The sequence below is a fragment of the Serinus canaria genome, chromosome 13, assembly GCF_022539315.1.
Source record: "Serinus canaria isolate serCan28SL12 chromosome 13, serCan2020, whole genome shotgun sequence".
NCBI classification, from domain to species: Eukaryota; Metazoa; Chordata; class Aves; order Passeriformes; family Fringillidae; genus Serinus; species Serinus canaria.
Genome location: NC_066327.1, coordinates 14,898,412 through 14,914,713, shown reverse-complemented (window position 1 = coordinate 14,914,713; position 16,302 = coordinate 14,898,412). Strand labels below are relative to the sequence as shown.

The window sequence follows — 16,302 nt, the reverse complement described above, 5'->3', positions numbered from 1 at the left end:
AATGAAAACTTGAATATTTAACTCATTTCAAGCACTGTTCCCATGGCACACTTAAATGATCTCTTCAACCAGAAACCTCTGCAACCAATGATTGATACACAACCATGCAAAGAAGCAATCTGGAAGAACAAAAGCTTAAATGATGCATCATACCTTTGGCCTTACTCCTAGGAAGCCACTGCAGTTTGGGGCACCACATTTACAAACAGTCTTCCCATTTCCCAAACACTCCAGATTGTAGTTGAAAGTCAGCTCAGTCCCTGGCACAAAAGCAGATCAAAACCAAGCAAGTTGTTAATGAAGTACAGAGTAGAATGTTTTACTGCTAAAATAAAAGCATTTTTTAAATACAAAGTCACAAATGACTGCCACCACTACACAAGGACAGCAAACTACTAATCTCCTCATAGATCAGTGTAGATTGAAAATTCAGTACAACCCCTCTCCTCTACCACATTTTACAGCTAAAAAGGGCATTGATCCTGTAGCAGGGCCCTGTATCAACCTCCACTAATACCTTGTGTGTGTTTCCTTATGTTAGTGCTGCTGTTAAACCTCATGAACAACCCAATGAAAAAAAAAAATTAAATCCCCTTCCAGAGAGCTACAAACCTTCCCTTTTCCTTACAGAACCCCGAGGCTACTGCAGGCATTGACAGTGTGTTCCTTACCAGCTTTGATATTTACAAGTGCGAAGAGCCCGACCCGAGTGTCACCATTCACACACCATTTCTGAGTCTCACAGTTGGGCTGGCAGCAGTGGTTCATGAACCGAGCATAGTTGCCCTTTGGCCCAGCATCAATGATTCTATCCTGGAATTGCAAAAAAAAAAAAACAAAAAACAAAACAACCAGAAAACCACATTTCAATCAGCTGTCATCCACTGCAATCAACCAGCTCTGATGCCTCTGGCCAGTCTGGCAGATCACATGGCAATACAGCCTCCTGCACATCATCCTTCTCCTCAAAGACACAGGGACCCCAAACAGCCAGGACAGTGCCACTGTTGCTTTCTGGGAAACAGAGTCTCCCTGAGGCATCAGTATTGGATAAACACCAGATAAACAGCCCAGCACACTTCCAAGGCAGTGCTTATGGTTCCAGGCCCCAACTTCTGCTTAAAAGCAAGACAGCAGTTCCTATTTCTTACATGTCAGTATATAGAAAAAAAAAAAACAAACAGGAAGAGTGAGTAAGCTGAGGTACACTGGTGCACAGCTTGTTATGGGGCTGGAGAGGGAAGCTGTAACTGAGATTTGCTTTTGTAGTAATGAGGAGATATTAACACTTGGGTCTGCCCCATCAGCCATACAAGGAGAACAAGATATGGTCAGTGTGAACTTGCAGTAGGATGAGGGGAAAGACAAAGCAGTCACTGTTATCATGCCCCACACTCTACAGGTTCACCCCCATGTCTGCTTTCATGGTTTCTTTCTCATCTTTCCATGGCTGAGTGACAAAGTGGGGAAACCAGCTAACACAATCACTTAAACCTCTAAAAATCAGGAGTTCATAGCAACAACCTAGCCTGCAGGACCCACTGGGGATCCTGTGGGTGTAACTAAATCCATCAGTCTACTGAGAATAGCAAGACCTGAGGCCTGAAATCGGATGAAGGTCTTGCTGTGCCTGTAACTTACATTCCTCTTCTGGCATACACCGACCCCGTTCTGGGCTCTCCTAAGTTCAGCTGCTGGGAAGGATCCCAATGTTCCCAAATTCAGCCTCTTATGCTGAAGTAGGATCTACAGTCCTCAGACAACTGTCCTCACCTCTAATCAACAAACTCAGGCAATGCCTGTTCAGACTTTCCTCCTAATCCTGAAATCCAACCTGAAGCTCCTCTACTACACATTAATTCATTTAGTCATTTCAGAGGAAATGCAGACCAGCTCATCAGCAATGCTTAGCACCTTTTTGCTAGATGGAGTATTATGCCTTCCTTCCCATCTTTTTACTTCTGTTCAGGATGCTGGCAGGACATTGCCTGCACATACCTTATCCAGTGTCAACATGTAGAAATTGGTAATGTCGTGCTCCTGAGCATAGCGGATTCGGGCTCGGCACTCCTCTTCATCAATTAGCTCCCCAACATACTCATTAACAAATTCACCCTGCAAGACACAAAACAAGCTGATAAGACAAATTATCTGCAGATCCACCTTTGTGCTAGAACTTAGCTCCTGTTTCCTTTCTAAAAATCTCTCCCTGCGCTCTGCAGCCAGTTTGGCCAATAACCTTCACCAAGAGCCCTGAACCATACATCCGTTGCACATGCTCAAATAACTCAAAATAAATTAAATAAAGAACTGTGACCATCAGGTTATTCTTTGTGCCAAAGAAAGAATTAGCATCCAGGGACAGCACAGAAGTTAACCACAAGAACAGCACTTTGCTGCAAAGCTCAAAGCATGCCTTAATTGCATTCCAGATGAAAACAATATCCCTTTGGGGACCAACCACATGGAGCAGCAGGATGCACCTGGAGCACCTGCTCCTGCAGTGAGTGCAGGAGTTTTCTTGCAGTCAAGTACTGCAGAGACTGTACTCCAGCCATTAAAGAGAGCCCCAGCTCTGCTCCAGTGCGGCTAATAGGTCCCTTCACTAAATAACTGATTGTTTCTGTTTCCAGACTGTCTGCTGAAAGTGAAACAAGCACATGGAAAGGCAGAAATATCCTTTAACTTATGGCATAGCAGACAGCAAAGTTTCCAACAGGACAGACTCACATTTTGCCTCTTCTATCAAGGCCTCCCTCTTATCAAGTCATCACGACTTCCTTTTCAGACATTCCTCTCTCACTATGCTAATAATCCTCTGTTTCACTTTATCCTTTATTAGCTTTGGGGTTCTTTTGGATTTAACAATCCTCCTTCTTCGTTCAGCACAGATGTGCGTCCAAAGAACTGCTCTTTGCATTTAAAATACACATACAAGTGTTTTAGGTGGAGATAATCAGTTTTAGCAGTAATTACAGCCATGTCCAAGACACTGCCTTTTTTTAAGATCCAAGCCCTGGTTTCTGTTTCTGACACAAGATTCTCATGCTGGATAAGCCTGGTTAGTCAAGAATAGGGGGGAGGAATAATCACTGTTTCCCATCTGGAAATCCTGAGCACCGTCGCATTGTTCTTATAAGCAAACTGACCAAGCAATCACCTTTCCTACCCTGTGGGACATGCAAATCATTTTCTCTGTCAGCTGAGCCAAAACACTCTCATCAAGACTGGAAAGATTAAATTCAATTTTTTTCTAAATGGCATTCTACAGCAAGAAGCCTTTTCCAAACCCAGTTTTCAAACCAGGAGTGATCAAGAGAGAAACAACAAGAGAAAAAGACACAGAAAGAGCACAGGTACCTTCCTGATGTCTGTTTTGGCCTGCAGACCCCAGCCTCGTGCCAGCGTGCGGAAGATCTGCACCTCGGGGTACTGGCGCTTGGAGAAGCACTGGTTCTGGCAGCGCTCGCCAGCAGGGCACACCAGGGGGTGGCACTCGTAGAGCAGCATGCGGTTGATGCACTCCGAGTCCAGGCCGCAGGGGTTCTCGTCCGTGGGTTTGCAGTTGCAGCGCGGGATCTCCGACAGGTCTGCAGTGAAGATCTGCACCTTCCCCACCGGCCGGTTCACCTTCAATGCACATGAGGGACATGAGCTCTTGGGAGCTACAGGTTACCCCGACAAGCACTTCTGTACTCCACCCTTGCCTATGAGCTGCAGTGACTTAGTGACAGCGAGGGGCAGAAGGACACAAGTACAGGCACAGCTGTACTTCTGGGAATGCTATTCCGAGAGGCAGAAGGTTGGAGGAAAGAGCTCAGGAGGATGCAGGTTCCCCGTTAGTTATCACCTGGTGCAGTGTGTATTCTGTGACCCTGGAAAGGCGAGAGGCTGCCAAGTGTCCCCCTCCCATCACTGAGCCCACACCTAGCTCAGGTGGCCAGCCCAGTGCTCTTTGCCGGGCACACGCCATCCCTGTGATCAGCACCAAACCACTTTCTTCATCAAATTGCACCTTTTCTAGTCTGAGTGTCAGGTGCTTTTCCTCAGCTTTCCCTTACTGCCCTTGCTTTTTGAATGTTACCTTCAAGCTGGTTTGTGCTCTCAGCTGTCACACCTGTGACAGAAGGCCTACCATGCAGTTACCTCCCTACCCAACTGTCCTGCAGATGTAAATGGAAGCCAAACCAGACAAGGCTGGGGTTGGAAGGCCCAAAGAGGAGCTCAGAGTTAAGCCAAGGAGCTCTCTAAAAACCGCTCCAGGAGGAAGCAGAGTGCAGCACCAGGTGGAGAAGCGACTGGCGTGTCTGTGGCATGAGCTGGGTCCTTGGGGTTTGGTTAAAGGCAGCAAACACTGAAAAGCAGGCAACAGAGAGTCAGGACTTTGGAGAGAGACACTGAAGAAAAGCTCCTTGTTGCTCTTTCCCTGGGTGAACCATTGTCTTACTTTCCTCTCCCAGAACATGAAAGGAAGGGATTTTATCAAAACTATTCCAGCCCCCGTATAAGTTACCTAGTCCCACCCACAGAGTTTCTACACTGACAGCCTGTCTGAGGCTGGCCTAGTCCTGATCCCCCTTTGTTTAAACACAAACCCTGCAGAAACCCCTCATTAATCACTTCAACACAATCTCTCCCACCTTCCTCCTAGAACTGTGTCCCACCTCCAACCTTCCTTGTCACTCAGGTTCTCCTCTGCTGCTTCCCATCTCTTACCCAGACTCATTAAGAGTGGCAACACTCACAGGATTGGGTCAATCCACTACTGGTACTGCCCCAGCACTGCCACTACACACCACATATCCCCAGCACACACCTACCCTATTCTCTGAGGCACTGCTGGGAAAAAAACCAAAACAGGGCAATGCTTGGATTCATCACAAGCCTGATGTGATGAAGGATCCCAAGTACATTTTACAGCAGCCTCTCATGTGGGTGTTCCTTGGGATGGACTAGAGGTGCTGGATGTCCTTAGAAGGAGTGGACACAAACAGCTTCTCAGCCATTCCATCCTGAAGCCCTCTCCAGTTCACCATCTGCTCCTGCAACTGCTTTGCTTTCAGAGAGACAAACAGCTTGCACCCAGACCTCAGAAGAGCTGCCATGACTAATGACCACAACCGTCATTATTTATATAAAAGGGTATTTCAAAGGCTCTAAACTGCTTCCAAAGTTCCTTCATGTTGTGGCCAGAGAGGCCTAAAAATAGCTATAATGAGAAACTACTTCCTCCACTGAAGCTGCCAGGCCCATACTGCTGCCACAGCATTCAGCTGTGCTCTTCACACCACACAGTAACTAATGCAGGATATACCTGCCTGCCTAAAAATCCTAGCTAGATACAAAAAGTGCCAGAAATCAGTTAAGCTTTCATATTTCGCCACATAAAAAGGGAAGGAGCAGACAGAAGCAGCAAACAAATCCACAGTCCCTGAGTCACTGGGTTTCTGGTCAGTTGGGATCCACTTCTCAGACACAGGCACATGCTTGGCCTCAGCTCTCCTCTCAAGTCACCTCCCATCCTGTAGCTATAGCTGCTCCAATTCTAACTCAATAATAATAATATTTAACAGACCGTAATAGCCCTTTGAATAGTTCCCCAAAACTGAGGAAAAGGGCTGATATTGCAGCCTGTACACCTGCTTCAGTATTCCTGTTCAGTCACCAACTGATACAGAGAGAGATATGAAACAAGAGCAGATGAGAGAAGATACTGTGGGTTACCACACCCTCCACACAGCCTTGCTGCACTGCACCCTGACCACCTCCTGTCCTGGTTTGTCCCCCTTGCCATCAGCAGCATGGAGCATTTGACCTTACTGAGCACTACCACCCCTCTCCCCTGAGTTCTCAGAGACACTTCCTTTGGACCACACAACTGACACGGACAGCACAGACATGACCAGATTTGTTCCAGCAAACCAGAGCACCTCTGTTACTGCAGCCCAGCTTGCTGAGGATGGAGAGAGGATCAAAGGAACCTTCAAGAACAGCCAGACACCCAAACATCAGAAATGTTTCTGTATACCTGTAAATCACCTGCACCAGAGCTCAAGACTTCTCTTCCGCTCCTGCCCCCCACCACCTCCCCTCACCTTGATGTGTTTGTAGGGAGGAGGTTTCTTGTCATTCTTTTTGTCTTCCTGAAGTTGTCTCAGTTCTTTCTGTGCTTTCAATTCTTCAAATCTCACAGCAGCTTCCTGAAGAGCTAAGTGAGAGAACAGGCTCTGTTATGAGGAACTCCCTCTGCTCACACAGAGCTGGGCAGCCACTGTCCACCCAGTGTTCACAAGGTTCAGCAGAGGAGGGTGAAGAAAAGGCCAATGCAGCAGGCAAGTGCAGAAATTACAGTCAAGGGCCTGCTCATGGGTGATGAAGCATCCCATCTGTTGGCTATCTTGCCTGCCCTCGTGGGCAGAGATGCCAGGCAGCTACATCCATAACTCTCAAGTACACTTTTATATCAAGATAATGACTGTATTGCACAGAGGGAAGCTGACACAGCAGCAGCTCACTTGAATTTTGAGATGCTATGTCAGAGCTGGACAAATATTTGAGATCTGCACACCTTTCTCCCTCACTGGGAATCAAACAAACACTCTGAGCATGCTGGATGTTACATAAGCAGCAACTCATTCTACACATTTAATTTCACTTCAGTTATAAGAAGACATTTTTCTCTGCTACGTGAATGACACTTTTCCAAAGAGGAATGAAGAAGGTAAGACCATGTACTTCCCCGGATGAAGACAAGTTACCTTTTTTGTATATGCCATCCACGCCCTTCCCCATCTTGTCTTTGCTGCTGACATCACCTTCCATGTAAGGGAACACACGAGCCTGGTGGGTCCACAGGTAGTCCTTGGAGCCAAAGAACAGCACGGGGAACTCACCGATGTCATGTTTCATTTTCTGGATGTTGACAGGGATTGTCCTAGGATGGCAAATCTCAGCTGGCCACCACCTGCAACACAAGAAAGGGCAGATGAAACCTCTGGCTTCCCCACTTCCAGACACCTCAAAAGTATGCTACTGCATGGAGACAGGGGAAAAAGTGTGTGAGGGCTTACCAGCAAGGCTGGTGGGGAGAAAAGAGGCTACTGGAGGAGGAAAGCTCACATTTTACCAGCAATGTGCATGCAAAAAATGCAGAGGCCTGCTGCAATGAACCCTGCCGAGAGGAGCAGCTCCTCACCTCCATCACCATGAGCACTGCATGAAGAAGGAATGGGGACAAGTCTGTTCTATCTTCACCTACCTGTAGCGCCCAACTTTCACCCAGACTACTTCTTTGTAGTGTGGCTTTTTGCCTGCCTTGCAATCATTACAATACCAGCTTCCCTCTGGCATCTCAATGTTTAGACACTCACGGTGAAACGCAGCCGGGCACGACTCGCAGCATAAAAGGCTGCCCCCTGCAAAGAGAAAGAGGAGAAATTGATCTGTCACTGTGCAGAAGCCCTGCACTCCCTATTTCCAGACAGACCTAGAAAAAGGGAATGATGGTCTCCTGCAAGCCCTTTTCAAAAGCTGGGCCCTATTCACGGTGTAAAAAGAACCCTTCTAAGAATTCAGAAAAGGTCCTAGCCTAAAGCTGGACTTAAATGTGGAAAGCTAGAGAGGCAGTCTGCTCTCTGCAGTTCCCATTGGGAATGGGAAAAGCTTCTGCCCTCTGTAATGAATTCTGGGCAGGGCATTCCCTGGGGCCAGGAGACCTCACCTTCCGAGCAGACAAAGCACCAGCTGACGTTGACGTGCTCGTGGTTGCGGCAGCCCCGGCGCGCAGTGAAGTGGTTGGGGCAGATGATGCTGTTGGAGGCCAGGACCACGGAGCCGGCGGCCAGGCAGAAGTCGTTGGAGTGATACGCGACCGGACACCGCACGCAGCGCATCAGCCGACCTGGCACCAACAGCCACACAGTCAGCCTCTGCAGGATCACCACTCCTTCCTGCTAAAACTAGACTCATACCTAAGCTCCAAATGAGCTCTGGAGAAGGAAGCTGACCTTTAATTTTTATAGAACACCAATGATATACTCACTGGATTTCTATTAAGTTATTTAATATAACTAAATATATATAAAATTATAAAATCTGTAATACCTATACCATAGATAAAATTGCATTATTTAGAAATGAAAAATCTCCTGCATGCTGTGCAGAAACAGTTCAAGAGTTCACAGACTGTGACTGCTTCCTATCATACACAAATAATTACTAAATCAGCTCCGACAGTAATTACAGACAGGGTGTTCCAAGTGCTTAGCTGCACATAATGAAATCAATCCATGTAGCTTCTGAAAACACAAGCACTTGCCTCTTGTTTATCAGATTTTACCCTGAAATTCCAGTACTTCCAGGCAATTCAGACTTCCCTACAGGCCTAGTTTATGTGAGGTTTTTGAGAGCCCGTTTTCAGTTCCTCACAGCAGACTATAAACAGGAAGAAGAGGTGGGAGAAGAGGGGTAAATGTGACCACTGAGAAGCAGCAGCCAGTCAACAAAATGTTCAGTGGGGAAGTGGCTGGCTGTGGGCTTGGCCTTGGTGTTGTTTTCTACACCAAATACTGATAAATGGGGGCAAAAAAGCCAACTTTGACACAGACTCTGAGGATAAAAATAGAGCCAGTCTTATTGTCACCCGTCTTAAGGTACCCAAGGATTAAAGAAAGGCAGCCTTAGAAGCAAACATACACAGCAATCACAAAAGTTTTAAGTTTGATCATGTGAGATAAAGGTCAAGGTATTGCTGCAAATAGCTCAAACAAATGTTTGCTTAGGAAGCTTAGCCCAAGGGTGTCTCCACTACAAGATGAGGGCTTACATAGAAAAAAATGGATTAGTAGAACAATATCATAGTTTGCCCTGTGCTGCTCTTGATGCTGCTGTGTTGACAGCCTGTGCTGCTAAGCAAGGCACCATCTGCAGCACTGGCACAGTGAGGAGCAGGTGGGAGAAACACAAGCGTGTCTGTACAGCTCCAGAGATTTACTCAAAAACCCACTGAGGCCTGAGGCAAGGCTGGGCGTGCAGGAATCCGAGCCTCAGGACAGCCTGAGAACATTCCAGCTGCCATGGCCGACCATGGGGAGTGCTGCTGAGCCTCATACTCTGACACCACCCCTTCCACTCCCCTGGGAGCAGCTACTCCTCAGCAAACACAGCCAGTGCTGTGGCAAGGACACAAAGGCAACAGCGCAAAGAACTGGTGAACCAGGTGGACATGAAACAAAGAAAAACCAGGTGACTGCACCCCCCAGACCACCCTGGAGGACTTGGGTACCTTTAGAGGCAGAGATGTTTGCTGGGTTAGCAGCATGGCAGGTCATGCAGATGTGCAGGGAGCAGCGGAAGCCCTTGTTCTGCATGACTGTGGGTGGGTATTTCTGTATGCAGGCTTCGTGGTAATACTTCCCACAGAGGGGCAGCAAGCACCGCTTCACATCCTCCCCGCAGCTCTTGCACACAAAGCAGGTGTGGACCCCTGCAGAAAGAGCAATGCACTGGTCACAGGAGGGCTAAATGACAGCTGATGCTGTCACCAGGCTGCCTAACAGCACAGCACAACTTCCCTGCCTGCTACACCCATCCCAGAGCACAGGTCTCTGCAGCAGGCTGGTTTGGCCTGAAGCTGCAATAGAAATCCACATCAAAACAAATATTATTATAACTGGGATATTAGGCCATGGAAAAAAGAAAATGAAAAAAACCAATAACCCTACTTTGAGATTTCCTCCTTTCCAGCCTGAAAAAGACTTCTCCTCCCCACTAGACCCCTTTCTATAGTCCAAGGTAAGAATTTGTCTCTTTCCCAGCAGATCATGGACATTCACTTCTTTGTACACCAAGTCTGAATCAACAGTAAGGCTGGTAAATATCTGAAGCCATTATTAATGGCTTCAAATCAACAAAGAGTAGGTTTAGATTAAACATTAGGAAAAAATGAGGGTGGTGAGGCCCTAGCACAGGTTGCCCAGAGAAGCTGTGGATGCCTCTCATCTGGAACTGTTCAAGCCCAGGTTGGACAGGGCTTGGAGCAACCTGTTCTAGTGGAAGGTGCTCCTGCCCATGGCATGGGGGTGGAATTTGATGATCTTTAAGTCCCTTCCAACCCAAATTACTCCATGATTCTAATTAGAAAGTCATTATCAGACATCAAACCAATAATCTAAGGACTGAGAGCTACTCAGCAGCCCTACAGCAGGCACATCACTCCAGTCAAAGAAGCACCAGGTAAGCCTTCAGTCCTACCCTCACAGAAGCTGCCCTACCTGTGGAACACTCATTGCAGATGAATTTGCCCTTTGGCATCTCGGAGAGCCCAAGGCACTGCAGGTGGAAAGCACCACAGCACTGCGCCTCACACAGCAGCAACTCCCCTGGCTTCTCACAGATCTGCAGGAAAGAAACACAGTATCAGCTTGAGCAATTTTCCTCCCAGCAGCATCCCACACAGCAGCAACCCCTGTGCTGGCCAGAATTGCAGGTAGAGACCCCCCCGGGGAAAAATGCTACATTTTCCTTGTGTCAGTTAATTCAGGCAGTTTGTGTATAACCACTGTCATTTACCATCCAACTCCCTGGTATCCAACAGTGGGTAAAATGTATCTTACTCTGGTCACTTCTCCCTAACCTCTGTGAACTTTAAGAGGAAGAAAGGCTAATGCAGGAAAAATACTTGATACAAGCATTACAAGAACACAAAAAGCTGATTAATGCTGCAGTAAGTACTTGGAGGCTACCTGGGCTTACCCGGGGCACCAATGTGTCCCAGAATTACACAAAAATACTTTGCAGTGGGATAGTTTCAAAGAGATTTTTTTCAGGAACACTACCTGACACACATTCTCCTTGAGAGCTGCTCCTCCTCCACGTTCCCCCTGTATCTTTTTGGACGAAGGCACTCCATGGTCATTCTCTGACCCCTCCTCATGACCCTCTTTAGGGCTTGCAGCAGTCCCATGAACAGATGTCTCCCCCTTTAAAGAGAAAACTAGAATTAGGACTGTCAGAAGCACCTAGCCTGACTTGGAAACTACAAATTCAGTCACTTAATGGGTTTGGCAAGTGCTACCCCCCCCTGGAGAGAACACCCCCCATTACAGTTCCTCCAAAAGATTTACAGGAAGGGAAAGGAAAGAACTCTTAGTTTACTAGATGATTAAAAATACACAACACAATTATCTGTCTGTGCATAACCCCTCTCTGAGCAAGGAGTGAGCCCTGAATGGACACAAATCAGGTAGAAAAAATCAGAAGCACCCCAGTATCTACTCGCACCAGAAACACAAATGAAAAACCTCAACCTTCACACACTAAACACCTGTCACACACTAAACAAACACCATTTTTCTTCTACACTCATCTCAGCTTGTTCTAACCCATGTAAAATAGAGACACAAAGGTACTCAAGGCCTGTGTTGGTATGAAGTCAGCCAACCCCAAAAGGAGCAGCACAGCAGGGCATTCACAGCCCATCCTGACTGAGGTGTGGAGTCTCCCACTGTTCTGTATGAGTGTACAGCACTGCCTGTAACATCCACTGGTGAAAAACCATCCTGGGGAGAGGACGGCTTTCAAATGATAAAGGCCCAACCACACACTCACAGGCCAAGTCAGGGATCCTGCCACAAGGCTTCCCAGTGTTCATGGGACCTGCTCAGGCACTGATAAGAGGAAAAAACAGCAGGTATCCTAGCCACATTTGTTTCTAGCACAAAATACAGCTGTCCTGCAGCTACACCCTGCAGCAGTGCCACAGATTTTGTCAGGACAGGCAACTGAGGGCTAGAAAACACCATCCTGCCAGCTCCCAGCCCACTTGGGAGGTCTAGGAACACTTCAGTGGCCTCAGCAGCCCCAGCTGCCACTCCAGAGTAGGTACAATTTAAGGACATTAATACTGCACTAAAATGATGCCTTTAGCTACGTGCTTTGAGCCAGAACATTTTAAAGGACTCTGCCACTTTTAAATAAGCCAGCTCACTGCAGGTAGCTGAGTGATCTCAGGGCACAGCTGCCAGCTCCTTCCTGGGTCACTAAGCTGTAGCCACTGTATACCCAGGCACAAATAGCTCACCAGAGAGACCTTGTGAGAATTCAAACTGCTGGCAGAAGCAGCAGACATCACTCCCACACCTCCAGGCCTGCTTGGTGCAAGCCTGTCCAGCTAACAATCACGAGAGGGAGCTTTGCACCACTTTCTGTATGGGAAAGTCTGAGCTGTACTGCTGCTAAAGCTTGTAAGCTGAACTGAATGCCTTTTGAACACATTCTGAATCTGGGAAAAAAAGGACAAAGGACATAAAGATCTTCTAAAGATTAAAGCTGGAAGAACCTGGAGCTAGCATTCTGCTCAAATAATGATGCTTTCTTTGCCTGGAACTGTTGGTTTTTCCCCTATTCCCTAAATGTAGCAGTATGACTTTATTTGGGGACACTTTAAAGCCATGTGCCCTCTGTGGAGCAATGATGTACAGATGCAGTGAGGATATATTGAAGTACACATTACAAAGATGAATGGTATAAACTGAGTTTATTGAGAGAAAAAAAAGAAAAAACCCAAAGTCCCAACTACAGGCTACTGCCAGTCCAACACACCTTACAGAGTACAGCCTTGTTCTAATACTGCTCCCAGAACTGCCCAGGGAAGGGATGTCAGAGCTAGACAGGATGTGCAAGGCCCATCCTTTGTGAACATGGAAAAAGGCATTGCCACTCAAGGATCTGCCACTCTTTCCCCTCCTTCCTCTGCACAAGCACTGCAACACTCCATACCTCCTGCAGAAAGAAAGGCTCATCCCAGGTCTTCTTCCAGAATTATCCTTACTGCTGTGTCTAGCACAATCCCAAAGCCTGACCTGTTCTTTGGCATAGCCTGACCTTGGCTCACAACCTTGACAACCATTTCAACAGCATTTCCCATCCCATTCTGTCAGTCTCTTACTGCCCTGATATTGTAAATTTGCACTCCTGGCTCCACAAACAGGCAAGGTCAGAGAAAGATGCCTAGCTCAGCCCAGGCTGACAAGCTTTCCTCTGCCCTCTTTTCCTTGGAAGGCAGCTGGATCCAAGGCTTCAATGGGCTGTATCATCAAACCATGTATTTTTTCTAGCAAAGTGGAGCTCCTTGCTCAGTGTGTGCAGTCACTGAGGGACCAGAAAGGTCTGGATTCCACATGAAAGTGCAACTGCACCTCCACAGCATCCCAATACTCACCTAAGCCAGGGGATAACACCCACCACAGCAGCTAAAGAGACACAATTACACAGAAAGGGAGGCTGGCAAAGGTGCCAAGCATTGACCTTTTTTTTGGGCATGGTTTACACCCTACCTGACTTCTGATACTCAATACATCTAGAGGCAGCTAAGACTGGGTTTCCTCTGCAGTGAGTAGTGAGTACAGGATTCAGAGTCATGGCCTAGATCTTTGCTGCTCTGAGCTGCTCCTCTTTTCACAGAGAATTTGCTGTCTCTTAGGGGGTAGAGCAGACAGTGTTAACTGCCCCTGCCCACAACTGGCAAAGGTATTTGTACAGGCTGATTTAAAACTCTAGTCCAGCTGAGCACATTTCAAACTAACACCAGCACAGGAAAGCTTATATGGACCAAGGGTATTACCCAAATTTACTGACTTTATCACAGATGCCCTTTCCAAAATGCAACAGGATGGCTGAAACTGTTTAAAGTGGTGTGAGGTTTGTGTTCTCCTGTAAACTGTGTTACAACAACAAATATAACAATATTGATCTATAATTGGCTCCTGAAATACATACTGACTATCCTGCCTGCTGCTGAACCTGGGCCACTGGAAGTGAGACGCGATGGCGAGAGGCCCAGACGTGTCCTGCCTCTCCCAGAAGTCTTGCCTCCCCTACACTTGCTGATAACTGGCTCATTCCTAAAAGGCAAAATGTGCTTGTCAGAGATATTTGTGCACTGACCTGCTAATATGTAGCAGAGGGAATTGCCCCAGTTATCCCTTTCTGCTGAATGGCAGAATGCAATCAGAGGCTCTTCTGAGCAGTCACAGACAGTCCCCCCCAGCCCCTTCAATGGGGTTCTTGGCTTATCCTGGTCTTCAAGTGCAAGCAGAAGGGGCTGAAGTCCACTCTAGTCCTTGTGCTTCAAACTGGTTTGTAAAAGGGCAGGAGTCCCACCCCCAGAGAAGCAGTTTGATTTTCTGAAGTGCAAAGCAAGATGCCTGGTAAAACCTGGTTCCATGAATTCAGAACAGCCTCTCAGAGAATTGGCTAAGTAGCAGTTTGAAAACAGAGACTGAGTTAAGCATCATTATAAAATAGCTATGAAATCAAGGCAGTATCTTCAGCCTAACCCCAGCTCATGCAGCTGCACCAGGGGGACAAATTCTCAAATGACAGCCCTAAAGACGTCTCCGGCTTAGGCTCTGCCAAGTACCCTGGGAAGCAGCAAACAGGTTATAGGGATGAGAGCATGAAGATCCAACAGTACCTCAGAGTGTGGGGTCTCCCCCAGCCCCTCCTCATTTTTCTCCTTCTTGGAATGGACTGCAGCAGAGGTATGGCGCTGCCTCTTCCGCTTTCGCTGTTTTTCCAAGAGCTTTTCAGAAGCTGGGATGCAACAGAAAAACCATTCAAGGAAAATGCAGAAATAACTTCCTTGTTGCAGGTAACACCAGCAAGTTCTGCAGAGAGCTTCAGGCTGGGGCAATACCAGCCTCCAGGCACTCAGCCCTCTGCCCTGCAGCCATAACAGAAACACCAACTCATACTGCTTTAAGCAACTTTTGCTAGGCTGCTGAACCCAGAGCACCAAGCACTTACACACACATACACAGTTCCACAGGCACTGATCCAAATATCCCAACAGTCTGCCCTGCTATCCCTGCCTTCACTTACCTTCTCCCAGGTCTTGGAAGTGGGCTGGTGAGTAGAGCTCAGAGCTGTCACTCTCTGAAGGGCCAGTACCCTACAAACACACAGGAGAGAGAGTCAAGTCACCAGATGAAAACAGAGGCAAACGCTCCTCAGCTGTGAAACCTCTTGGAATGACTGCAACACCTAATTTACCATCCAGATCATGAATTCATCAGTTGTTAGAGATTTTACAAGAAAATATTTGGTTTGTGTGTGTGATAAATCACACATGTCAAAGTCTGTCTCTGGGAAGGGAGGAATGTGGAGTCTGATGTGTCTTGTGCTCATCAGCACCATTCACTGCTTCCTATGCTCTCCTAACAAGGCTGCTAATACTCTGTAAGGTGCTGGGAAAAGACATTCTCTTCTGAGTTTACACTTTGACAGACCTTAAGACTGAAATACACTGGCCTCTCCATTACTGCAATGGAGATAACTGTACTAAGACTGTGCCTCACAGGAAAAGAAAAGGAAAGAAGTGTTATTAGTCAACTTTAGGAATACTGATAACAAGTTCTGTGCAGGCACATGATATGAAATAAATACAATTTATATTTTTCCAAACCATGTCACTGAATACTGAGTATTCAGTGGAGAAGAGCAGCATTTTCTTTAAAAATCCGAACCAAACAAGGCTCATTCATGTGATTCACCTCAAGCCTCCATCCTGCTTCAAGCTCTGCACTTACATGCATTCACCTGCTCACTTGGGAAGGTAACAAAGAAAACACTGCTCAGAAGAAATCTGATAGAAAAGGACAAAGCCTTAGGTTCAAGTTCAAGCTACACTGTAACATGACAGAAAGCCTCTGTGCAGAACATTTCTGCTCATACCTTTCCAGCCAGCATCCAGATGACTCCTTTTCCATATAAATCAATTTTAAAAAGGAGATTTTAAACCAAAACTACCCAATCCCCATTACAAGTGGAGAGGGGTGGGGGACAGTGGATTATTTCATCACAACACAGCAACCAGCACCTTTGGGAAGGGTGGACCTTTGCTCCTGGGCTGCAGCCAACAAAAAACCACATCCCATTGCATTGTGTCTTGTTTAGCAGGATCTACTGTCTGGGCCTGCTTTCTATCCAGTTTTCAAAAGAGCTGGAAGGGAAGTACCTTCTTCTGGGGAGTCCATTCCTCCTTCTTTGGCATAAAGGCAGTGTCCAAGTCATTGGATTCCAAGAGCTTTTTAGTGGGCTTCCTTTGACGCTTGCTTTCGAAGTTTCCTGCAATGAAACCCTTCACATCAGATAAACAGGGGTTTTCTTGTCTTCCATCAGATTAAGGCCATTAAGTAAATATCAGCCAGCAGTTCAAAATAATCCGCTTCACCCCGTCTTTGAGATCATAAGCTCCTACAGCAGAGATGCCAATTACCTGCTTCTGTACAACTTCAATAGAAA

General features: G+C 46.9%; 1 protein-coding gene across 2 annotated transcripts in view; it reads right to left on the bottom strand.

Annotated features, from left to right (window-relative positions):
• The window catches only part of NSD1 (nuclear receptor binding SET domain protein 1), a 60,383-nt gene that overhangs the window by 14,887 nt on the left and 29,194 nt on the right, over positions 1 to 16,302 (bottom strand). For both annotated transcript variants that reach the window (XM_050979804.1, XM_050979805.1), the window contains 14 exons: positions 16,016 to 16,125; positions 14,881 to 14,950; positions 14,474 to 14,592; positions 10,836 to 10,979; positions 10,272 to 10,395; positions 9,284 to 9,484; positions 7,721 to 7,900; positions 7,259 to 7,415; positions 6,759 to 6,964; positions 6,096 to 6,208; positions 3,361 to 3,630; positions 1,999 to 2,115; positions 672 to 813; positions 154 to 260 (listed from right to left, as the gene is read on the bottom strand). In XM_050979804.1, the coding sequence (XP_050835761.1) occupies positions 154 to 260; positions 672 to 813; positions 1,999 to 2,115; positions 3,361 to 3,630; positions 6,096 to 6,208; positions 6,759 to 6,964; positions 7,259 to 7,415; positions 7,721 to 7,900; positions 9,284 to 9,484; positions 10,272 to 10,395; positions 10,836 to 10,979; positions 14,474 to 14,592; positions 14,881 to 14,950; positions 16,016 to 16,125 (2,060 nt within the window). The remainder of the gene's footprint in view (positions 1 to 153; positions 261 to 671; positions 814 to 1,998; positions 2,116 to 3,360; positions 3,631 to 6,095; positions 6,209 to 6,758; positions 6,965 to 7,258; positions 7,416 to 7,720; positions 7,901 to 9,283; positions 9,485 to 10,271; positions 10,396 to 10,835; positions 10,980 to 14,473; positions 14,593 to 14,880; positions 14,951 to 16,015; positions 16,126 to 16,302) is intronic.